The 26927-nt window shown below is 39.5% G+C and overlaps 1 protein-coding gene across 1 annotated transcript in view; it reads left to right on the top strand.

The window, feature by feature from the left end:
• LOC100882071 (metabotropic glycine receptor) overlaps window positions 1-24456 on the top strand; it is a 114847-nt gene extending 90391 nt beyond the window's left edge. Inside the window, exons 7-13 of the mRNA XM_012283499.2 lie at window positions 216-325; window positions 4825-5039; window positions 8952-9090; window positions 11923-12028; window positions 14329-14490; window positions 19414-19648; window positions 20265-24456. Coding sequence (XP_012138889.2) covers window positions 216-325; window positions 4825-5039; window positions 8952-9090; window positions 11923-12028; window positions 14329-14490; window positions 19414-19648; window positions 20265-20584 — 1287 coding nt within the window. The 3' untranslated portion in view covers window positions 20585-24456. The remainder of the gene's footprint in view (window positions 1-215; window positions 326-4824; window positions 5040-8951; window positions 9091-11922; window positions 12029-14328; window positions 14491-19413; window positions 19649-20264) is intronic.
• The last annotated feature ends 2471 nt before the right edge of the window (window positions 24457-26927 follow it).

The following is a 26927-nucleotide window of genomic DNA, read 5'->3' as shown; positions in this document are numbered from 1 at the left end:
GATCGAACGAAAATACAGAAAGTTGGAAGTCAGAGAAAGTTAGTTTTATTCGCGGCGTAAGTGGATGTTTTTCTTTCCATGTCGGAACACCTGTACCGATATTGTTGGAAATTCTGGCAACGAAAGAAAATTCGCCTCTTGGCAAATCGAGTTTAGCGTGTGCCGTTCGGTGGTGAAAAAAAAAATGTGAAGAGAAAGCAATTTATTTGTTTCAGACGATAGTAATGTACCCCCGTCCAAACGTTATTACGTGCACGGTGCGAGTTTGGCTGCGAGAAATTGGATTTTCCCTCACCTATGGCGCCTTAATGCTCAAAACTTGGCGGTGAGTAAGAATAACGTTTCTAATGCTCTTCAACTTTATGATTGTCGGAACGGAAATCTTTGACTACAGAAATTCGACCGGAAGAAACTTTTCATATCTGATTTTCTACGACTTCAACGACGTTTTCATGATTTCAAGATATGCTCTATTGCCTGCAGCTCCTTTCTGTGACTTACAGTCATTTCCCATAACCCAAACATTGCTTTCCATGACTTGTAGGTAATTTTCCTTGACTCAAGTACGATTTTCCACGACTTAGAAGGACTTCCCATGTCTTAACATGTTTTTATATGACTCAAAGACAATTTCCCATGACTCAGGTACAATTTTCTACAACTTACGAAGATTTTCCATGACTTAAAATGTTTTTCTATGACTCAAAGAGATTTTTCATGACTTATGGTGATATCCCATGACACAAAGACAATTTTCCTTGACTCAGGATATGATTTTCCATAACTTAGGAGGATTTCCCATGTCTTAACATGTTTTTCTATGACTCAAAGACAATTTCCCATGACTCAGGTACAATTTTCTACAACTTGCGAAGATTTTCCATGACTTAAAATGTTTTTCTATGACTCAAAGAGATTTTCCATGACTTATGATGATACCCCATGACTCAAAGACAATTTTCCTTGACTCAGGATATGATTTTCCATAACTTAGGAGGATTTCCCATGACTTAAGATGTTTTTCTAAGACTCAAAAACATTTTCCATGACTTACAATGATTTCCCAAGACTCAAAGACAGTTTCCCATGACTCATGTGGATTTTTCATAACTCATAGGTAGTTTTCCATGACTCAAAGTGTTTTCCTAGACTCAAGAAAGTTTTTGTTCTATATGCAGAGCTGTCCCTCGATCTTTTCATAGTCCAAAGTGTTCTAAACTCGTTTCGGGAGGCTTCTGCAGCTTCCACAAATTCTGTACGATGCAGCGTAGTTCCACAACAGCTTCCTCACATGTTGATGACATTCTGTATAATTTCCACATATTTTCCGAACCTCCCTAAGTTACCACATAAATAATTTCCTATTTCGGCCGGCATCTTTCATAAATAACCCCGTCTGCTTCGGCTCCCCCTAGGACCCTTAAGGTAGAATAGAAATTCCAGTCAAACACGTTTCGCCGTAAAACCTATTTGAAGGATGAGTATGATTAATTAAATCGCGAGGACAGAAACGTTTACCGTGGCGTGCATCGTCCCCGGTAATCCTCGGATCTCCGTTAAATAAATAAATGTATTAAGTTAAGAGAAGGTTTTATCGCGTCAGCGGTGGACAGGAAGCGTAGCGAAAGGGAGGCGCGTGGCTCGGAGCTTTACCCGGCTGAAACGGGAGCATCAGTCTAACTGGCTAACGGATTCGGGGAAAACTGGAGCGAACTTTTTTCTCCTGTATCCGACCGACAAAGGGTGGAGAGGCGGGATTGACGAGAAAGAATAGGGGATGAAAGTAGTGGGCAATCTTTGTCCTGGCATCTGCGCAGCACCGGAAATCCTGCAACTGCTCGAAAATACGAATCCCCTGGGAAGTGTGGAGGGAGACTAGAAGCGGACCGTTACACACTCGTTGACCAGCGATCGTCGAAAACTTTTGACCTCGTTCTCTGCATTTCGACCGGGCTTATCGCTAAAAATCTATCGGAAAGAAAGGTCCACCGTACTGTAGACATTGCCAATACGATTGTTTCCTACGACCGAAACTATGAAAAATGGCTTTGATCGTATGACTACAGTCTCGGTTCTTACGACTTGAGAAATTCTACGGATGGTCGAGTGCTTCTGGGAGTTTCTTTTGCTTCCATTCATCAATTCTGGACCGTCTGTTCGTGTAGCAGATGTTCTTACAGAAAATTCTTTCGAGTTTTGTAAAATTTCGATGAGTCACAAAAAGAAAATTCCATAATTATACCTTTTCGATACTTCAAATGACTCTCAATTACAGAGGAACCCTCTTGAGTCATGGAAAGACCTCCTCAGTCATGGAAAAACTACTTTTGAGTCGTAGGAAATCTTTATGAAGTCATAGAAAATCTTTGAGTCATGGAAAACTACTTTGAGTCATGGAAAACTATTCTGAGTCATGGAAAAACTACCCAGAGTTATGGAAAAGCTGCTAAGTCATGGTAAAACTGCTCTGAGTCATGGAAAAACTACTCTGAGTCATGGAAAATTTATCTGAGTCATGGAAAAATGGCTGACTCATAGGAAAACTTCTTTGAGTCATGGAAAATCTATTTGTTACCCTAAAAGACATCTTTGGGATAGATTCCTCGTAATATGCATAGCTATTTGTGTAATCCTATAACACTTAATCCCCGTTTGCACTTCAGTTTGAGACCATCATATAAGTTCGTAGTCCAGTGTGAATATTGCAACATAGATACATCGATCTCAGCCCCTATATTTTTGACCAAGGCATCCATCTTCGCGTCCGTTTCAATATCGAGCACCGCCTGGCATTTAACCAAACTTATTCAGGGCCAGGAAAGCACCGTCGCCCTGTCATGTGTCCTCCAGAAAATTGATTGGTCCTCAGAGACGGTGGTGAAACGTCGATACCTAGCATCAAAGGCAGTTCGTAGCAGGTGATAGAGGTCGCAGGAATTCCGGCAGGGACGTCGAAACTTTTCCCAGCTCAACAACTTCTCAACGCGACTCCTTAATCGCCTCGAGTGGTGCTCGTGGTGGAGACAATCAGGTCAACCGGTACACACGTAACTACTAGGCAAATGAACGGTTGGCCAGCATGGGAATCGGTGATTAGAAACGTGGCCCGAGATTGTTTTGCCTTCACATTCGACAGCCTACTCAGGATCAATAAATCCTAGGGCATTCACGCTAATCTTCGACAAGTGATCGATGAATTGTCCACCCTGGCCTAGGTGTAAATTTGTGGAATTCGATTGGACGAGGTGATTAGTCTTGCGACGCGATGATTCCATGCCTGTTTGCGGAACCGATGATGACACTTCGCAGGGACCTTCCGCACAACCGTACGATTTAGCCCTTTATTGATCTGGACACGCTATTGACATGTCTCTGGCAATCGGTACAGCTAGAAACGATCCAAAAGGTCCTTTCATAATTGATCAGTCGGCAAAGGGACTTCAAAGTTAGCACATCCACAAAGTACGTTTTTTCCAGCTGGCCGAGGCTGAAACGGTGATCCAAAGATTAAAGGACAAAGGATGAAAGCTGGTCCGCCCAGAGGCTTCAGCATGAAAGCTAACTCTTTCCAAGACGAGTTAAAGGGAGTCTGTATGAAGTTCAAGCCGAAAACTTTGCCGAGATTCAACGGAGGTTCCTCAACTGTATTAAGAGTTCACCAAGTTCATTACGTAAATTTGGTTGGTTGGTGTGCTCGCTAATAGCCGCGCCATTAAGTGGACGCTAAGACGATTATCCTGGACGTCTGCTCCTCTTGCACGACCTCGAGTCACTGTACTCTCACGTTGTTTCTTTTATTGGCTCGAGTGCATTTCGAGGGGAGGGATTTCATTTCTAAAGTAGCATCGTTGACTAGGGGAAAATCTGAGTGTTCTTATTGTGGAGAGGCATCGAATTGCGGTGGACAATTGACCTCCTTCGGAAATCGAATTTTTTTATTGCTTCCGGTGTTCTGCGAGTCCTGTATACTTAGAAAACATGTTAGATCCCTAGGACTCTGGTTTTGCTTTCAGCATATCGGTACGATTTTCCATAACTTAGGACGATTTTCTATGACTTGAGATGTTTTTCTATGACTCAAGGAGATTTTCCATGACTTATAATGACTTTCCATGACTCAAAGACAATTTTCTTTGACTCGAGGTACGATTTTCCATAACTTAGGAAAGTTTTCCATGACTTAAGATGTTTTTCTATGATACAAGGAGATTTTCCATGACTCAAAGACAATTTTCTTTGACTCGAGGTACGATTTTCCATAACTTAAGAAGGTTTTCCCTCTCTTGAGATGTTTTCCTATGACTCAAAGAGATTTTCCATGACTTATAATGATTTTCCATGACTCAGAGGCAGTTTTCCTTGACTCAAGGCATGATTTTCCATAACTTAGGAAGGTTTTCCATGACTTAAGATGTTCTTGTATGACCCAAAGAGATTTTCCATAACTTACAATGATTTCCCATGACTCAGAGACAGTTTTCCTTGACTGTAGGTACGATTCTCCATCGCTTACGAATATTTTCCATGACTTAAACTGTTTTTCTATGACTCAAAGAGATTTTCCGTGACTTACAATGATTTTCCATGACTCAAAGACAGTTTTCCTTGACTCAAGGTACGACTTTCCATAACTTATGAAGGTTTTCCATGACTTAAGATGTTTTTCTATGACTCAAAGAGATTTTCCATGACTTACGATGATTTCCTATAACTCAAAGACAATTTTCTCTACAAAGTAATAGTTTTATGTATATAAAGTTTGTCTTATATAAAGGAACAGTGTGAAATATATGTAGATGGTATTAACAGGTGTTTTGCTTTCAGCATATCGGTGATATTCAGGGTGAAGTCCGCCAAGGCAGTGAAAATAACGGACGGCAGCCTACTGAAGCGTCTGGGCATCATCGTGATGATATTCAGCGTGTTCCTGAGCATCCGCACCCTGGTTGCACCGCCTGTGGTCATCGTCGCGCGCACAGCCGATGATCTGAAGGCTTATCTCTGCCGAACCGACTGGTGGGATCACAGTTTTACCACACGTGAGTGATTCGACACACCCTCGTCACCTCGTACAATCTTTCTGTATTTCAACCTCTGGGACGTCTTGTCACGCCATGTTGTGGAAATTTAGATACACCGAACTGATTGATTGACCTAGGAACTTCGATTCATTTTCGTAACCTTCGGTAAAGGTTAAAGATAAATAGGACGTGACGTAGTTTGGTCTACTTCAACTAGATTGAAGTTATGGCAGCTATAATACAAACATGTTATATCGATTTCTAATACTGTTATCTACAACGTGTAACAAATTGAATGAATTTTAGATAATTTTTTATATGTATCTACATGTAGTCCGCTCAAAGTCGTAAAAGTTTAAGTGGTTCTAGTTAGTAGTCTGGTAGAATCTTTTAAAAGTGGTAAATCAAGATGTAACAGAATCCTGCTAAATACCCGATGAAACCACCAAGTCGAAGTTTAATAAGTCCGTTGGTAATTCGCCGGAGAGACATCACGGTAGCTGATTTTCCAAGTTGCTGTGATTAACTTCACATTGGCAAAGTTTCCTTCTGGTACATTATCAAAGGAAATTTCCCGGTGAAACGTACTGAAAGAGATACCGGGCGTCGTTTCTTGGAAAGTTAGCACCGGTGCCAAGAAATCTTTGACCATTCAAGAAAGTGATCAAACACCAGTTTTCTGACGAACTAAAAAATGTATCTGTAAAAATTCTGATCGGGCTTTTTCTGAAAGGAAAGTATCGATATAATGAAACGAAGGCAGCGTAAAAACACAGAGTGAAATGATACGAAGCGGAACAATCGCGAAAGGAATAAGCTATTATCTGCAAGTTTCCTCTCAGAACAACACATTTAAACCGCCAGTTTAATTAACTTGCCGGTAATCACAGAACGTCCGTTGATGAAACAATTTCGCAACAAAATTAACTTCGACCGAACTTTTCGGTTCGGAAATGATGGAAATTGAATATTTCTAAATTTAGCAAATTTTCCTTCCTTTTGAAAGGCTGCATTTCATTGCTAAGGTGATCGAGTGCTGGGAAAAAAGCCAGAATTTTTAACAAATAGAAGCTTCGTGAGTGCTCGTTGGCTGATGTCCAAAACAGAAATTCTCTCGTGAGAACTTTTTTGCAAATTTTAGTGGAAAAGATCTTTTTTTGTGGGTCGTGAGGAGAATCGAGGGTTAAAAATTGAACAGTGGTTCTCAGTTGAACCTTGCAGCGAATACTTTATTTATTTTAAGGAAATAATTTACATTCCAGAAGAACTTTGCCCACGGCCTTGGTGAACTAGTTCTCAGCTTCATACAGATGTTAAACTAACATTAGTAAGTTGGGTTAAACAAATATGAGAAGTTTGTGTATGAAGGAGAAGTGACGTGCGAGTTTGAATGGATCTGGTCTGATCCGACGTCAAGCCAAAACGGACTGGTCAGCGTCTGAGATGGGTGCCGCTTTTTCTCATGACGTGCGCAATAAAAAATTAAAAAGTAGAAAATCGGGAAAAATGGAGGAAAAGTGGATAGAAAATAAGGAAAACAACTAAGAAAATGAAATGGAAAATAAAAAAATGGAAGAAAATAACATGGAAAAATAAAAAATGGAAGGAAATGAAATGGAAAAATAAAAAATGGAAGGAAATGAAATGGAAAAATAGAAAAAATGGAAGAAAATAAATTAGAAAATAGGAAAATGGTAAAAAATAAAAAAATGGAGAAGAAAACGAAATTGAAAAATACAAAAATGAAAGAAAAATAAAATGGAGGAAAATGAAACAAGTAGGGGAAGAGAAAGGAGAGGGAAAAAAGTACAGAAGAAAATATATAGAAGACAATAAAGAAGGAAATGGACAATAAAATTAGAACAGAAAAGAAGTAGAACGAAAAGAAAAATAGAAAAAAGAGGAAGGAAAATCAATAAGAACGAAAATAAAGTAAAATGAAGTTATTTGAAATCCTCTTCACGGTAAAAATCCTCCAACGATATTACTGGCTATAAATAGAATCTTGAGCAATATATAAGATATTTCTACCAAAATGGTCATCCTTGAAAGGACTGATAAACAACTTAAAAGGTAAACCGATAGCAGTCTTTATTTGATTCCGCCGTGAAAGGAGTAACGTTTTATCAGAACCATTATCGCGGGGCGCGCCTTTTCAAGCAACGAAATTCGATTTTCGAATATCAGACCGATCGATTCGCTTGGACTGTTTGAAGATTAAGATGGCCCGATACCAGTGCATATCGAAGCGACTCGATAACGGCTTATAAACTGACGACGACTACAGATAAGATATTTGCAAGTCCAAATATTTGCATATTTAACAGGAAATATTCTGACGAATTATTGACTCTGTTTTCGACGTGGTATCTTAATATATTTTCAACGAAAAATGAAGGCAACGAGATACAGCTTGTATCGAGTAACTATTCGAGGTAATTACGGTCTGAACAATTAATAATTGCTCGAACGGAATAGGCGTGCGTATTTTGGTACATCCTGTATATTTCAGGTTTAGTGGAAACACGGTTCTTTACTCAAGCTCGATATAGCTGCGCTAGACACCATCAATTTACAAAACAACCGAGTCAACGTTTATAGACTATTTTTGCAACTGCTAATCTAATTCAATCCTGCCATTTACCGAAATGGAAACAACGTTTTGTACTCAAGTTATTTATGAACGTACCTGGAAAAAATGTATTCGAATGCCACGTAGCTTCGATGTAAAATTTATTAAATAAAACAGAAGCTGTTTAAACGGGGAGAGCTACGTTTAACAAAGGGTGTATAAAAATTATGAAGGCATTGAAATGGAAACAATGGGTTTTATTTCGCTATTTATTCAAACGCAGTCGAGCCTCGCATTGTATGGCCGTTACATCACCGATGACAAAGGATTGTTAATTTTTTCCTGAAATAGTTTGCTGATAGATACACGTGATATCTGTTTCGGGATTAAATCTCTGCCATTGCAGAGCAAATAGCCGATAAATGTTCCTTTCATCGAATACACGATCGAATATAATTTTTATATCGCGATATATTTCCCTTCGTGACTGAAACAGTAGTAAAATTACACGATTTTAATGACCTCGGTAAATTAAACGTGCACATGTTTCGATCGAAGAATATGCGTGTTTAAATGTTCGTCGAGATTGTTGCTATATGCTTTGAGAAAATAAACAACGAAACTCTCCTTCTGCCGAGTGAAATAATATTAACAGTACAATGGAACAAATGAGTCGAGCTTCGTAATAAACTCTATGAAACAGGAAATATAATTTTAGGACATTATTAAAGTTTATTCCAGAATTATTTCTGGGAAAATGTAATGGAGATAAAGCAGAGCTGCAGTTGAAACTGGAATAAGCTTTGATGGGATATCATTTAATTGTTTTTGATGTTAAGGGAGCTTTGTTAATTATTAATTCGTTACACTGTCAATATTTTATATTTGTAACAATTTCGTAAACTGCCATATTAATATTTTATAAAATCAGCTTTTAATAATTTTGTTTTAACAAGTTTTAAAAATGATTACAGTGAAATGTGAAGAGCGGATTATTATTTAAACATCTTGGAAAATACGAGAAATGTATAATAAAATTAATGGAAGACAATGGCACAGAATTTTCTGCTTGAAAGTTTCTCAAATTCACTGTAAACCGATTGACCTCGTTAATAATTAACGAATATCGCAGTTCTCGAGAAATGTTCTTTCTTCAGATTAAATTTAAATCCTTCCCAAACTTATTCAAATAAGCTAATTTTATCTGCAACTTTAATATCAACACATAAATTCTAATTTATGAAAGAAAGAGGTTACGAAACTTTCGAGAGATCTACATGAAACAGAAATACGCTTTAAACGATGATTAAAGAGAATATCTTCGAGCACTGCAACTAAAAACGTCCATTTTGTTTCAGTGGAGGTTATGTTCCTGATATGGGGTATCAGATTGTGCATTGTAGTGAGAAAAACACCGTCGGAGTTTAATGAAAGCCGTTTCATCTCGATGGCGATTTACAACGAATTTCTACTCTCAGTCTTCCTCAACGTTTCCATGTGAGTACCGTCCGCCATTTTGTGTAGGAGACACGAAATGGCGCCTCGCTTCAAATTAAACTTCCCACAAGAATTTTGCCGAATTAACCTCAAAATATTTTAGGAATTGTTTTTGTCTATTAATATTATAGATTAACATGATTATAATAACGTTTACGTGTGAGTACCGTCCGCCATTTTGTGTAGGAGACACGAAATGGCGCCTCGCATCAAATTAAACTTCCCACAAGAATTTTGCCGAATTAACCTCAAAATATTTTAGGAATTGTTTTTGTCTATTAATATTCGAGATTAACGTGATTATAATAACGTTTACGTGTGAGTACCGTCCGCCATTTTGTGTAGGAGACACGAAATGGCGCCTCGCATCAAATCAAGCTTCCCACAAGAATTTTGCCAAATTAACCTCAAAATATTTTAGGAATTGTTTTTGTCTATTAATATTATAGATTAACATGATTATAATAACGTTTACGTGTGAGTACCGTCCGCCATTTTGTGTAGGAGACACGAAATGGCGCCTCCGCTTCAAATTAAACTTCCCACAAGAATTAACCTAAAAATATTTTAGGAATGTTATCGTTTAATATCCTAAATTAACATGAATATAATAACAATTATATTAAATACCGCAAAAATAAATACTCTTACAAAGATTTTTTCACGAGTCTGAAGAAAAACGAGGATTTCAGTAACCGCGTGACTTAACCTAAAATAGAGTGGTATCCCAAAAGGTTGAAACCGGTGGCTAAAAGTGGTGCAAAAAAGCGAAAACACCGATTGCCTAACGAATCGTTAATTTCGATAATGTATTCCACCGATAGTCAACGACGTTCGCGAACTGGAGCGGAATACCGGAAGTGGTTGTGGTACGGTTCGGTCGCACGTGTTTCGCATAAATAATGTTAGCAGAGTGCGGCAGCATCCTTTGCCGGTCGTCCGCTGGAAACGGTATCGAATTAAGCCGAACGTTTTATGAGAGGTTAGGGTTACATTTTGTCGGGGACCAGCCGTTACGCGTGCCTCGAGTTCCTGCCTAACCTCCTTACCTCCGTTGTCTTCTTTAATGTTAATTACACCCGCGAGGAATTTCAGAGATATTGAAATGGGAAAAAAGCTTTCTTGTACATTTTAAATGGTTATAACATCTTTTTTAATTCTTATTCTTTTTAACGGTCATTTTATGACAGGTTGGGTTAGGTTGGTTTGATGCGAAGAGGTCGCTTGAAATATTTTTGTAATGTTTATGATACGTGGTTTTATAAAAATGTTTATGTATATTGAAATTGAGATAAGTGTACGTACATTGTATGCTAACTTAATGAATATGTTCCAGTCTTGATACACAGACCTAACCTCACTCTGTCACTTTCGAAATGAAATTAATACAAAACTTCATATCGTAATTTGTTTATTACAGTCGTCCACTGTAATCTTCAGAGTTAGATGAAATATCGAAGCTTCATATTCAATGTTCAAAATTAAATGAAGTCAGACATAACCTCACTCTGCCACTTTCGATATGAAATTAAAATAAAGCTTCATATTGTAATTTGTTTATTGTAGTCGTCCACTGTAATCTTCAAAGTTAAATGAAATATCAAAGCTTCATATTCAATGTTCAAAATTAAATGAAGTCAGACCTAACCTCACTCTGTCACTTTCGAAATGAAATTAAAATAAAACTTCATATCGTAATTTGTTTATTGTAGTCGTCCACTGTAATCTTCAGAGTTAAATGAAATATCAAAGCTTCATATTCAATGTTCAAAATTAAATGAAGTCAGACATAACCTCACTCTGCCACTTTCGAAATGAAATTAATACAAAACTTCATGTCGTAATTTGTTTATTACAGTCGTCCACTGTAATCTTCAGAGTTAAATGAAATATCAAAACTTCATATTCGAAGTTCAAAATTAAATGAAGTCAGACATAACCTCACTCTGTCACTTTCGATATGAAATTAATACAAAACTTCATGTCGTAATTTGTTTATTGTAGTCGTCCACTGTAATCTTCAGAGTTAAATGAAATATAAAAGCTTCATATTCAATGTTCAAAAGCAAATGAAGTCAGACATAACCTCACTCTGCCACTTTCGATATGAAATTAAAATAAAGCTTCATATTGTAATTTGTTTATTGTAGTCGTCCACTGTAATCTTCAGAGTTAAATGAAATATCAAAACTTCATATTCGAAGTTCAAAAGCAAATGAAGTCAGACATAACCTCACTCTGCCACTTTCGATATGAAATTAAAATAAAACTTCATATCGTAATTTGTTTATTGTAGTCGTCCACTATAATCTTCAGAGTTAGATGAAATATCGAAGCTTCATATTCAATGTTCAAAATTAAATGAAGTCAGACATAACCTCACTCTGTCACTTTCGATATGAAATTAAAATAAAACTTCATATCGTAATTTGTTTATTGTAGTCGTCCACTGTAATCTTCATAGGTAGATGACTTATCAAAGCTTCATCCTTGATGTCTGAAGCTAACCTACACCTAACCTCAAACTTCAAATTTATTAATCTAACCCAACCTTTCCGACATTTCTAATAAATCGAAATCCTAACCTAATTTGTAGAAAACCCAGCTTTATCTTAGAGGTAAAAAATTAAACAGTCCTTTCCTAACCTAACCTAACCTAACCTCTCTATATTTGAACCGAAAGCGCTCGCGAGGTACGAAGAACAAATTTATCGTCTCCTATACACATAACCAGCGACACAATACGATTTATAGGTTTATCAAGAAGCATTCGAGCATCGTAAAGAAACGGCCTACGAAAGTGCCTTCACGCCGCAATCTTTCTGGTTGCAGGTTGTTCTTGCAGTCGCCGGCCAATCCGGATTTATTGTACGTGATATTTTTCTGTCACACCCAGCTCACGGTGACGCTGCTGCTGTGCCTCATATTCGGCAGCAAGGTAAGATCGATCTCGTAGTCTGTTTTCATGCGGTCCGCGACGTGACAAATGGCGGGGCGGGATCCTCGGGTCCCGAAGTCTCTGGCCAGCGGAATTTATTTATTTCACGGCACGCATATTGATCAGACGGTAACAGCGTGCGGCCCCTGCTGGTTGCAACTTGTAAACCAGCCGAGCAGCGGTCTAATTTATTCTGGTTGCAGAATGGCGATGAAAAATCGCCGACCCGTGACAGATTTTGTGCGGATCCATTGTTCTGCTACTACGAATTTGGTAATTGTTATTAATTCCTCTTGGAGCCGATATTTCGTTGGTACTTGCTGGGATTAATATTTGAATCGGCTGCGTTTATCGATGAAAAGAGGTGCAGAAATCTAGGGTGAGGCACCACCTGAATAACTTTGCTGATAAAATTAGATCAAAGGTTAGGTTAGGTCGTCCCTGGTGATCGGTTTCAAGTGTCTCACTCAGAGAACACAATAATACAAAACAGATAGAAATATTCTTGTAATCAAACCAGCAACTAACACTTAATTATCACATGTGTAACATGTGGATGTGGATCTAACCTACGTGGATGACTAAGAATGACACTCTTGTGAATAAAAATCTTATGGTATTTGAAGTTGAGTCATAGAGTATATAGTCAGTGTAAAGGCTTGAGCACATAATTTTATCTGACCAGTTAATCCACAACTACGAGCTTTTAAAGTTCATCGAATTACGAGGGTCATCCGACCCTAATTTTTTGTGGAGTGCTAACAGGGTTAATGGATCAGTGTCGCAGTTTTTGCGGGAAAGTTCCTCGAGGTTTGTCTGCGAAGTAGCAATGAAAACCTTCGATTTGCAGTCCAGACCGGAGGACAGTCTGAAAGGTCACAGGTCCATCGTTACTCGTCCGTTTCTGTCTGACCTACGGTCACCATTTTTCACGACGCCTAGACTAAAAAGTAACATGTAGTCCTCCCTTGCAAAGCTGCTTCAAGATTAAGGTCGCCTCGTGGGTGCTGAGTCGTCAGATTCCGTGTGACAAAAATTCCGTGGAAACTGACTTGTCGAATTTTCGATCGGCAAAAATTTCGACGGGTCTTATCGATCAAGGAGGGAAATCTGAAAAGAGCCGACGCCAAAGAAACGAGGTTCCATTCCATTTACTTTGTTCCCAAACCCTCCGGTGCAGCTTTACGGGCTACAAAAAAGGGAACGTCTGTCTTCTGCACCAATCTGCTGATTGATTTGCCAGGGAATCCTCTGTAACGGCTAACAGTCTGAGCAGCTTATCCTTTGCTGGAGTTGTACTCCCATTATTTCGCCGAACGCTTCTACGTTCTCCATTAAACGTCTATCCGCTTCTTCGCGGATATTTGTAAGGGTAACGTGTCTCGAACGATTAGTTACAAGTTGATTCAAAAAAGGATGACAATTTAGGGACTTCAAACTTTTGAGCAAAATATGGGGAATTTGGAGAACTTGGAGGATTCGACGTTTTAGGGAATTCGGAATTTGGGGAATTTGGAGAATTTGTGGAAGTCGGGAATTTGGAATTGGGGGAATCTGGAATTTGGGGAATTTGGAATTGGGGGAATTTGGAATTTGGGAAATTTGGAATTTGGGGAATTTCGAATTTGGGGAGCTTGGAATTTGGGGAGCTTGGAATTTGGGGAATTTGGAATTGGGGGAATTTGGAATTTGGGGAGCTTGGAATTGGGAAAATTTGGAATTGGGGGAATTTGGAATTGGGAAAATTTGGAATTAGGGGAATTTGGAATTTGGAGAGCTTGGAATTTGGGGAATTTGGAATTGGGGGAATTTGGAATTTGGGGAGCTTGGAATTGGGAAAATTTGGAATTGGGAGAATTTGGAATTGGGGAAATTTGGAATTGGGGGAATTTGGAATTTGGAGAGCTTGGAATTTGGGGAGCTTGGAATTTGGGGAATTTGGAATTTGGGGAGCTTGGAATTGGGAAAATTTGGAATTGGGGGAATTTGGAATTGGGGAAATTTGGAATTGGGGGAATTTGGAATTTGGGAAATTTGGAATTTGGGGAATTTCGAATTTGGGGAGCTTGGAATTTGGGGAGCTTGGAATTTGGGGAATTTGGAATTTGGAAAATTTGCAATTTGGAGAATTTGAAATTTAAAAAAACAATTGAAATCTGAAAAGATTCAGCTCGCACCGCCATTTCAGCACTCCATAAGTTATTTAAACCGCCGCTGGCCAGAATTGTTCGCGCAACTTGTCCATATGGAGGATCTCGCGAGAAACTGGGTGTCGACTGAAACTTGCTTGTTTAATGTAGGCCTACGTGGTGTTCCGCAGCGGAGGCAAGGACGACTCGAAACACTTCGGGGCCACCGGGAAATTTCTGGGAAAAAGCAGCCGCCCGGCGGGCACCAGTAACCAGACCAACTCCATATCCCTTCAGCAAGGAAACTTCACCGACGAGAGCGACGGTGCCACGGTAAGAACACTTCGGGGCTTCTGTTTCTGCTAGCAAAACGTCCCCTCCTACTGTAGATGGTGTTTTGTTGCGATGAATTGTGGGGATCTGCGCGTTTCAGGTTGCGGTTTATTATAATCAGATCTGGAGGACTATGTAGACATTTGGGACTATGTTCAGCAGACATTTGTACTGTAAAAATTTAGTGACTATTATTGATACTCATTATTGATACTTGTTATTGATACTCATTATTGATACTCATTATTGATCTTCATTATTGATACTTGTTATTGATATTTATTATTGATACTCATTATTGGTCCTCATTATTGATACTTATTATTGATACTTAGTATTGATACTTAGTATTGATACTCATTATTGATACTTATTGTTGATACTTATTATTGATACTCATTATTGATACTTATTGTTGATACTTATTATTGATACTCATTATTGATACTCATTATTGATACTCATTATTGATATTTATTATTGATACTCATTATTGATACTTATTATTGATACTCATTATTGATCTTCATTATTGATACTTATTATTGATATTTATTATTGATACTTATTATTGATATTTATTATTGATACTCATTATTGATGCTTATTATTGATACTCATTATTGATACTCATTATTGATGCTCATTATTTGCACCTATGTCACCATAGTAACCACAAACATTTATCATAATATTCCTATAGTCACTACAGACATGTCCACATTAATCAAGCTAGCTGTTCAATCATAAATGACTATGGCTGCTATAGTCACCTATCACAGACTGAAATATAGAAAGTCCTTGCATAAATTCCTCAATAAATAACAGACAACCAATCCTTAAATGATATATTGAAAAAGATCTACTCCAGCTAATTTCTAACACCATCTAAAATAACAAAATGGCGACCATATCCTAAGGGAAGAATGATGTCCATGGAATCCCTGGGCACTATATCCTGGCAAGCAGGCCACGATTATCCGTGTTCCGTAGTTCCCGATAAGGAAGAACTCATTCAAGATCGATCATGGTTATCATGCGTACAAGGACACACCATATATCGCTTGCACACCATGCAGGCAAATACCGATTAATAGTCATCGAACCGTCGTTGCCCATTGTACGAAAAGCCGATTAATAGAACGACCTGCCGCGTTAATTACGATATCGACGTTAGAGAAACCGATTTACTAATGGCCGGGTTAAACGCGAACTAATGGACCCCATTGAAACTCCACGACGGCGTACAGTTCCCGTTGTCTGACCTTGACTTTAGAACGTCCTAAGCAAACGTTCTATCTTTAATTCGGATCAATTTAATCCACGTTTCTACGCAGTGACCTTAAAGGCTGCTTTCAAGGATTCAGTTATGGGTCAAAATGTCCCTGCGCTTCTGAGGGATTAAGGTGCCTTCTAAATCAGATTTTAATTACGGATCAAAAGGATCCTGTTCCAGGAATTAAAATAAAGCACCTTTATCCTTAAATAAAATTCTTGCGAAGGCCCTTCGTCTTCTGGTAATTAAAATAGTACCTTTTCAAAGGGTACGTCTTTGATCCTGCATTCAAATTATTTTTTAATTAAAACACGAGTGCTCGTATAATCACAGTACGTTGCAGGATAGAGAAATAGCGAAAAATGAAAACTTACAGCGTATCGATTAAAAGGTAACCTCTTAATGTTCGTAAATCCTGGTCGTGGTTTGGGGAATCGAGTTTCGAGGATCGAACGGACGCCGGTTAAACGTTGTATGCGGTATTCCAGCTCTGGCTGCATTAGTTTCGACAAAAGGGATCGCGCGATAAAGGCCGAGCACGAGAACAAATGTCATCCTCGAGGCTTTTAGGGCGGCGAAGATTGCCGGGCCGGTGGCAAAAAGCCTGGAAAATTGCGTCGACCTGAAAGACACGCTCGGTGAAACGCGGGAAAAAAAGAAAATTTCAACCTCGACATTCGACCGTCGATGACGACGGTCCGTTCCTCTTTAAGGTTAGGTTCGCTTCAATCGATGTTGACGTGCGATTAATCGTATTGGGAAATGGGGAATTTGGGAGGTGGGGAATTTGGGATTTGGGGAATTTGGAATTTGGGGAGTTGGGAATTTGGGGAGTTGGGAATTTGGGGAGTTGGGAATTTGGGGAGTTGGGAATTTGGAGAGGTGGGAAATCTGAGAGTTAGGAAATTTGAGAGCTGGGAAATTAGAGAGTGGGGAATTTGGAGAGTGGGGAATTCGGGGAGTTGGGAATTTGGAGAATTTGGAATTTGGGGAGTTGGGAATTTGGAGAGGTGGGAATTTGGGGAGTTGGGAATTGGGAGAATTGGGAAATTAGAGAGTTGGGAAATTAGGGAGCTGGGAAATTAGAGAGTTGGGAAATTAGAGAGTGGGGAATTTAGAGAGTGGGGAATTTGGGGAGTTGGGAATTTGGAGAATTTGGAATTTGGGGAGTTGGGAATTTGGAGAGGTGGGAAATCTGAGAGTTGGGAAATTAGAGAGTTGGGAAATTAGAGAGCTGGGAAATTAGAGAGTTGGGAAATTAGAGAGTGGGGAATTTGGAGAGTGGGGAATTTGGGGAGTTGGAAATTGAGAGAATTGGGAAATTAGAGAGTTGGGAAATTAGGGAGCTGGGAAATTAGAGAGTTGGGAAATTAGAGAGTGGAGAATTTGGAGAGTGGGGAATTTGGAGAGGTGGGAAATCTGAAAGTTGGGAAATTAGAGAGTTGGGAAATTAGGGAGCTGGGAAATTAGAGAGTTGGGAAATTAGAGAGTGGGGAATTTGGAGAGTGGGGAATTTGGGGAGTTGGGAATTTGGAGAGGTGGGAAATTAGAGAGGTGGGAAATTGGAGAGCTAGGAAATTAGAAAGTGGGGAATTAGAAGAGCTGGGAATTTGGGAATTTGGGGGATTTGGAATTTGTGAAAGTGTGACTCTGGTGCATTGGCAACTTGAAGAACTAAAAATTTGAAAAATTGGCAATTTGTAGAATTAGGAAAATTTGCCCGAAGCATTCCACCTTGATAACCAATTCGATCAGCAGTTTTAAGGTTAGATTAGTTCGCCCGAATCGATCTCAATCGCGCCACGAATCGACGTTAAAAACAGATTCCCCTCAATTCCCTTCCAGTTGATTAATTAATTCTTCATTCAAGTACAGTGCCTTCCGATTATATTCTTTTTTAAAGTTACGCAACGCTGTGTAAGCCTCAACCTCTTAACTCGAACCTCGAAATTCAAAGTAAATAGTATTTCTGTAATGGTCAAACTTTAATTAAACTTCCTTCCCTCTTTCGTGTATACTTTAGGGTGTTCTTCTTCTATTTCTCTTTTTATTTCAACCCCTTCAGAGACGCCGACAAAGGTGCAGATTTTTATTTCGTTTAGTCTGGGAAATATACGCTGCATTTTACTGTGAATCCTATATCTGAAATATTCTTAAATATTACATTAATTATCATAATCAGTTGATAAAATCGGGCGATTATTTTGAATAAATCACTGGTGACATTTCGACAAATTAATTTTGCGTTATTATGCCACATTTTAGTTTAACATTTAGATGAGATGATTGAAACTGTCGTGTTCGAGCGACGTTATCGACAGTGTCCATACATTTAATCATTGAATTTAATTATCGCACAAACTATCCAGCTACGCTAACATCTCTATATTGAAATTAATAGCGAGGCAATTAGTGACATTCTGTTAAATGTATAATTATGAAAGTGTTCACGACTACCGTATTACCGATTCGTGAATGTATTGCTCATTAATAATCATTCAATGTTAAATGTCCGTTTCATGTTTGCATTCATTATCAATTGTCAGACCATATTTTAAATATGCTATATTAGATTGTTTGTCCCACCTGAATAAATAATAATTCATAGAATGTCAATGGAACTCTATAATTGGTTCGGTTAATTGCTTCACAGCAATTTGTGTGTCTCACATTTACGAGTTTTGTCATTATCGAGTTTTCTGACTTTCAAATTTGATCATTTCTTAATTCCTGTAGTCTTTAGTTCCTGTATCCCTTTATTCCCCTGCTCACTAGTTTCCCTACTCCCCAGTTTCCCCACTACCTAGTTCCCCCACTCCCTAGTTCCCCCACTCCCTAGTTCCCCCACTCCCTAGTTCCCCCACTCTCTAGTTCCCCCACTACCTAGTTCCCCCACTCTCTAGTTCCCCCACTACCTAGTTCCCCCACTCTCTAGTTCCCCCACTACCTAGTTCCCCCACTACCTAGTTCCCCCACTCCCTAGTTCCCCCACTACCTAGTTCCCCCACTCCCTAGTTCCCCCACTACCTAGTTCCCCCACTCCCTAATTCCCTCACTCTCTAGTGTCCCCACTCTCTAGTTCCCCCACTCCCTAGTTCCCCCACTTCCTAGTTCCCCCACTCCCTAGTACCCCCACTCTCTAGTTCCCCCACTCCCTAGTTCCCCCACTCCCTAGTTCCCCCACTACCTAGTTTCCCCACTCCCTAATTCCCTCACTCTCTAGTGCCCCCACTCTCTAGTTCCCCCACTCCCTAGTTCCCCCACTCCCTAATTCCCCCACTCTCTAGTTCCCCCACTACCTAGTTCCCCCACTCACTAATTCCTCCATTCCCTGGTTCCCCCACTCCCTAGTTCCCCGACTCCCCAGTTCCCCCACTACCTAGTTCCCCCACTCCCCAATTCCCTCACTCTCTAGTGCCCCCACTCCCTAGTACCCTCACTCCCTAGTTCCCTCACTACCTAGTACCCCCACTCTCTAGTTCCCCCATTCCCTAATTCCCTCACTACCTAGTTCCCCCACCCCTCACTACCCATATCCAAAAGTCCCTACATTCCAAACTTCCCATCTCACAACCTTCATTCGTATTTCGCAACTACTCCCACTTGACTTCCGCTAAAATATCTTTCCTCGGCTTGAAAAATTGCAGGAAGAATTTCGTCGTTTCATCAACCAGCTGGAAGTACTGAAGGAGAAGAACGTTCTGCTGGGAAATCATCACTTGGTGAACAAGTTGGCAGCAATGCAGGAGGCTGCTAACCGCGCCGAAACTCAGGTGTCCACGATCCAAGCGATCTCCTCGAGCATGAGACTGAACGATCTAAGTGGGTCCACGGCGATCGCTGAGACTGATGTCGGAGAACCTCACAAAAGCGAGGAGAAGGGTGAGTCAATTCGTTTGTTCATGGACTACTGTTATACATCAAGGTCTTATACAGGATGATTTAAAAGTAGTGTCCCTCGTTACTTTTAATAGCTAAGATCTTTATCTCTCTTAGAGACTGTTTGAACGCCCTAGAATTCGTTTGTTCGTACACTACTCTTATACATCATGACTGTATAGGATGATTCAAAAGTGGTGTCCGTCGTCACTTTCAACAGCTAAAATCTTTATCTCTCTTGAAGATTGTTTGAACGTCCTAGAATTCCCTTGCAAATTTTAAAACACCACTTTTGAATCTCCCTGTATGAAGACATTTATGGATACAACACCATTACGAATTTATATTTTGTTCATCTTCAAATACTTGCAAGAAGAATCCTATCCCCGTTCAGAACGAATCACACCCAGTTATTTCTTGATGGTATCCAATCTAGTCGTAGTGCTTAATGATCTCACGGTATCCACTTCCTTCTTTATGATACTCCCTTACGACACTCACTTCGCACTTCATGGCACTCATACCAATCGGAGACTCCTCGTCAGTCCACCTCATATTCCTGCATCTCGATTTAACCATGGCCCACTCGAACCGCCTGGCAAATCACGTATGTGCTCAGGTGGAGAGATCAAAGAGGAGAAGAGGTGTCAAGCATGTATAGAGAAGAACGGGATCAAGAGCAAGGATCAAGGCTCCTCAAAGGACGCCGAAGTGCTGGTGGCTGTTGAGCCCAGGAAACCCGTGAGGACCAACGACGTTGCGGTATCCACTTCCGGTAAGCCGACCACCACAGAGGACATCGGGACGGAAACGAAACACGAGGAGAAAACGGGTGAGACGAAAGATAAGAGCAAAAGCAAATCCGGCCATGCGAGGACACACGCCATAGTCATCAATCTGGATGACAAGAGCAGGTTCTCCGAAGAAGTCACTGTTTGAGGTGATCGAACCTGTTCCTGTGAACTGTTTCAATTATAGTCTTCTAGTCACTTGAATCTCGAACGGTGCGATGCAGTGAAATGACATTTGAATAACGAGGAGTTTCCTTTCTGTTGGATAAGGGGTATAGATTCGGTTCTTTTCTCGATGCTTGCGCGAAACGAAGGTTATATATCGATTGTAGATGTAACAGTTTTGTCGAGTTATAAAAATACAAATTTTCTTGAAACGTTTTATCTAAGAAACATTGTGATATGCGCCTACGTGGGCGTTGGTTAATGAATCGAACACTAAAAAGAAACTTATAATATATGATAACTCAAGAAAATTGTATGCCATTGAAACTGTGTATTCTTCAGGAAAATACGAATCGAAAAGCTCTTTACCGTTTTTCGATCCGTTGCCTCGTTTCCGAGATACACGCGGTCAAAGTTTGGAGTCTTCGGACGCCATTTTGAAATATGGCCGCCATATCAAAATGGCGCCCGTAAGACTCCAAACTTTAATTGCGTGTATCTCGGAAACGAGGCAACGGATCGAAAAACGGTAAAGGACTTTTCGACTTGTTTTTTCACGAAGAATTCACAGTGCTGACGGTATATATTTTTGTTGGCACGCTTTAGATAGTCACAGACATTTCTACAGAGACAGAATATAAAATCTCTTGAAACATGATTTTCCTTTTCGTCGTATAGAAAAGGGGAAAGCACAAATGTCTTAGACACGTATCGTTCGAAAATTTTCAGTTCTTCGACTGGTAAATAAAGGGGCGAAAGAATGTTCAGTGGAGAAATGAGCCGAAATCTACGATGCGAAGGAAAACGCGATTTCGAGGATGGAAGAAAGTTGCAAAGTCTATTCCGATGCATTGTTCTCATAAATATGCATCACCGATACCGTCCCAGATAGAACAGGCTCCTCTTGTTTTCATTAAAACTTCTCTAGTCTTCGGTAACTTCTCCAGTCATGAATAAACGTTGACAGGAAAAGTTTGTTATCGATTCGAAATCAATTGAGACCGAATTTAAGCGTAAATAAGTATTGTTAATAAATTTCATGGGTTACAAATAATGCAATCGATACTTTTTATTTCGTCTAATTTCGTTCAACACCGAAACAATTGTAGCATATTAAATTTTTTACATTTCACGGATCTGTATATTGCACAGCGCAGCCTATTTAATTTTGCATTTTTTAATCACGTACCGATACTATAAATGAAGGACTGAATTTCGATAAATATTTCCACGAATTGGTTGAAAGCAAATGTTACATTTTCGACCACGTCGAGTTTTATCTGGGACACACGTTCATCAGCTACGAAAGTGATCAGTCGAACCTCGCGAAGCTTTCTGTAAATATTGTCGTTAGCTGCTTATTCGAAGTCTTCTGCCGTATGTTAAGTCGATTTTGTAAAAAAGAACATAAATAACACAGTAAGAGTCGATCTGCGAATGTGAGGTACGCAATTGTTTGATCGAATTCATATTTCCCGCCGTGTAGTATGGCGGACGCGGGAAATTTGAAATTTAAAAATGGGGAAGCGTAGAGAACTTGGAACATTTGCAGGCTTAGGGAAGTGGGGATTTGGAGAATTGGGATTTGGGGAATTTGGGATTTGGGAAATTAGGAGCTTGAGAAATTGGGACCTTGGGGAATTGGGATGTTGCAAAATTGGGACGTTGGGAAATTGGGACGCTGGGAAATTGGGACGCTGGGAAATTGGGACCTTGGGAAATTGGGACCTTGGGAAATTGGGACGTTGGGAAATTGGGACCTTGGGAAATTGGGACCTTGCGAAATTGGAACTTTGGGAAATTGGGACCTTGGGAATTTGGGACCTTGGGAAATTGGAACTTTGGGAAATTGGGACGTTGGGAAATTGGGACGTTGGGAGATTGGGATCTTGGGAAATTGGAACTTTGGGAAATGGGGACCTTGGGAAATTGGGACATTGGGAAATTGGAAATTTGGGAAATTGGGACCTTGGGAAATTGGGACGTTGGGAAATTGGGTCCTTGGGAAATTGGGACGTTGGGAAATTGGGACGTTGGGAAATTGGGACGTTGGGAGATTGGGATCTTGGGAAATTGGAACTTTGGGAAATGGGGACCTTGCGAAATTGGGACCTTGGGAAATTGGGACCTTGGAAAATTGGGACCTTGGGGAATTGGAGCTTTGGGAAATTGGGCCCTTGGGAAATTGGGACCTTGCGAAATTGAGACTTTGGGAAATTGGAACCTTGGGAAATTGGAACTTTGGGAAATTGGGACCTTGGGAAGTTGGAACTTTGGGAAATTGGGACCTTGGGAAATTGGAACCTTGGAAAATTGGGAATTTTCGGAATTTGGTATTTGCAAAATTTAGAATTTGGAGAATTGGGACTCAGAACTGAAGTTTAAAAATTTTCAAATTTCCAAATCCCCAAATTAGACGATGGATCAGTTGCGCACCCCTGCTATAGATCAAACGAAAAGGGAGACGGCCACCGTCTCCCTGTCCTTCTCTCTCATATCAATCCACCTGTTGTAAATATACGTTTGTAAATACCTGCGTCATGCGAATTTGCCACTAGACCGTAACGATCGGTTTTATTGTTAAGGTCGTGCGCTAGGTGATCTCACGAACATTGTTAGGCTGTAATTTACATGTGATCATGGACACGTTTCGTCGTACGGCGTTAATGAACGACGATGCTGGATCAGAGTGTGCGTTGATGCTCTAGTTACAGTATTTACCGATCTCAGTTTAACAGTTTATGCAAATTAGTTTAATCGCAATTTCGTCGAAACTTGCGACAGAAATGTGATATTAGGTAAACCGATGTTATATCGTATGGTTCCTATCTCCGTTACTCGGTAATGAGGGAATCACTATTTGTACCTGTTTGTTGCTACGAACGATATTATTTAACGTTATCAAATTATAATTGTTTAAATATCTACAAAGTAATTTAGATGTTTCAACTTTTATGTTAGCTTCTTTTGTTATTCGTGGATGTTGTGAAGAATACTTGTTATATTGCAGACCCTTTCTGTACCGAAGATGATTATGATTAACATATATATTAAATTTTAAATTACAGCGATATTAAAATTTATAGCGGTTCTAGGTACTGGACTTTGTGCAGTAAACGTGTCCTTTGCTACTCTTCTGAAAATGGTAATCGCAGACATACCACTTTTTATTACAGATTTTCATCTTTCATATTGCACATCTTCAATTTCTGGCAATATTTGAAGCTTTTATTACAAACTGTCATTTTTACTATTGACTGAAATATTTCAACTCCTTTCTTAGTATGTAATATAGTTTATGAAGAATGTTAAGTTTAGTAAGAATAATATAATAAGGAATTCCAACATGGCGTTCATTAACGTATTATGCGAAATTCCATTTACGTAAACGATTTGATTATGCATATCGGTCTATCACCTCCATCTTAAGGGCAGTTACGGGCAGCGGTTCCCAGAGGACGCCAGCGTGCACACTTATGGATAATCTACGATTGTACGAGTACGTCAGGCTGTCCCTAGGGGAATGTCCCCAGACAGTTGAGCGCCTAACTGTTCCACAAAGATGAGAAGCTTCTGTGATCCACGAAAATCGGTTGATCCTCGATTCCTCGACGGAATCGTTTGCGGAAAATTGCAAAATATCGAGAAACGATTTTATTCGCCGCTCATTTCGATTCGCGTTTGACGAAACATACCTAAAATTGTATAGAATACATGTTGTTATCATACGATCGATCGCGTAAGTTCCATTCTAGGGTAACGTTGGTTTTAAGAGAATCGATTTTATGTGACTACTCTTGTAACTGGCAAGCGTGTCAGTGAGTACATTCATGAATAAATAAATAAACAAACGAACATCTTAGTCGATTCATTCTGAGTCCCCTTCCTTCGTGTGTCGTATTAACCTATCCAGCGTTAGATTTCGGGTTAAATATTCAGGATGATCAATATTTACTTCCAATCTTTGTGACACCTGTCTGTCAAAAGCGTCAGATCAGTGATCCTTCATAGAAACCGAGTAGCTAAACTTATGCTAGAGTAATGCCATCAGAGGTAGACGCTGAAGTGTCGTTCCAAAATTCAAACATAATTTTCTGCAAATCGAAGCGACCTATAAGAAAAAGTTACTGCACATTTTTTACCTATAAGTAGCTAAACTTATGCTAGAGTAATACCATCAGAGGTAGACGCTGAAGTGTCGTTCCAAAATTCAAACATAATTTTCTGCAAAACGAAGCGACCTATAAGAAAAAGTTATTGCACATTTTTTACCTATAAGTAGCTAAACTTATGCTAGACTAATACCATCAGAGGTAGACGCTGAAGTGTCGTTTCAAAATTCAAACATAATTTTCTGCAAATCGAAGCGACCTATAAGAAAAAGTTACTGCACATTTTTTACCTATAAGTAGCTAAACTTATGCTAGACTAATATCATCAGAGGTAGACGCTGAGGTGTCGTTGCAATATTCAAACATAATTTTCTCCAAAACGAAGCGACCTATAAGAAAAAGTTATAGCACATTTTTTACGTATATTGTCGAGAAGAATCAAGGTATATAGGTTTGCATCCGAAATACTATACCATATGGATTATATTTAGTAAAATGTAATTGTTCCCAAGGGACGCTGCATAATCTATGGCCCAACGAGAACGTTTCTAGGTTAGGTAGAATATTGGGACCGGTTAGTGAAAACGTAGTCAAGAAATTACCTGTTTAAATTAATCATTGCCCCATGGCGCCATAAATTTCTAACCGTTTCAAATTAACCGTCTGCGATGTAACTTCGTTAATTCGATTGGTCGACACGGTTTCATAAAGGACGGTATGGCTAGCGCCGAACACATCGAGGCTATTAATTAACAACAATGCTCGTTCCTGGAATCTGATCGTAATGACGGAAGGGCAAACAATTCATTGGTTAGCCATGTATCGTGCGTTAATAATCTACGCATCGTATGCCTGAAATTCCCTCGATATTAATTGTCGCCGCGACACCGTCAAGCACAGCTACGCCAATTTTGCCGCGACAACCTCGCCATCTACGATTACGAATTCGATGGCTGGATCCATCGATCGTTCGGGGACAAACGCGTGCCTGTATTAACCAATTAATTGACGCTTCTCTGTGCGACAGCACGGTTCGTCAACCTACTAATTGCATGATATTGGTCTGCGGCGCTTCGATTTTCCGTGACAAAGCCAACCGGACACCATACTTTCATTCTGGGACTTAAGGGTTTTATTGGAAAATAATTTGGGAGATTGGACGATGTGAGAATTTGACAATGTGAGAATGGGACAATGTGAGAATTGGACAATGTGAGAATTGGACAATGTGAGAATTCGACAATGTAAGAATCTGACAATGTGCGAATTAGACAATGAGAGAATTAGAAAATGTGAGAACTGGACAATGTAAGAACTGGACAATGTGAGAATTGGACAATGTGAGAATTGGACAATGAGAGAATTGGACAATGTGAGAATCTGACAATGTGCGAATTAGACAATGTGAGAATTGGACAATGTGAGAATTGGACAATGTGAGAATTTGGCAATGTGAGAATTGGACAATGAGAGAATGGGACAATGTCAGAATTTGACAACGTGAGAATTGGACAATGTGAGAATTCGACAATGTCAGAAATTGACAACGTGAGAATTCGACAATGTGAGAATTCGACAATGTAAGAATCTGACAATGTGCAAATTAGACAATGTGAGAATTAGACAATGTAAGAATCTGACAATGTGCAAATTAGACAATGTGAGAATTAGACAATGTGAGAATGGGACAATGTGAGAATTTGACAATGTGAGAATTGGACAATGTGAGAATTCGACAATGTAAGAATCTGACAATGTGCAAATTAGACAATGTGAGAATTAGACAATGTGAGAATGGGACAATGTAAGAACTGGACAATGCGAGAATTGGACAATGTGAGAATGGGACAATGTGAGAATTAGACAATATCAGAATTTGACAACGTGAGAATTCAACAATGTAAGAATCTGACAATGTGAGAATACGAAAACTTGAAAAGTAAAAATTTTCAGGCAATTTAAGTAGAACAATAAAGAGTGGTATAATAAGGATATTGGACGAGGAGTTAGGAAACGTACAACTCGTATAATACAATTGTACCCCGTGACAGTTTCGTGAACTGGAAACTTTGGTACTTTGGAATTCAAGAAACTGTTAAATTATGTAACGTAGCCTGTTCCTTTAGCAGCTGCATGAAACTTAGTGTTAGGATTTAAATGAATGCATACCGTAGCCTGTCGGACACAGTTAACAAACAATTAGCGAGAGCTGTA

This window comes from Megachile rotundata, chromosome 16 (genome assembly GCF_050947335.1).
Source record: "Megachile rotundata isolate GNS110a chromosome 16, iyMegRotu1, whole genome shotgun sequence".
Classification (NCBI taxonomy): Eukaryota; Metazoa; Arthropoda; class Insecta; order Hymenoptera; family Megachilidae; genus Megachile; species Megachile rotundata.
The sequence above is the reverse complement of the archived record's forward strand: the minus strand, read 5'-3'. Positions and strand labels throughout refer to the sequence as shown.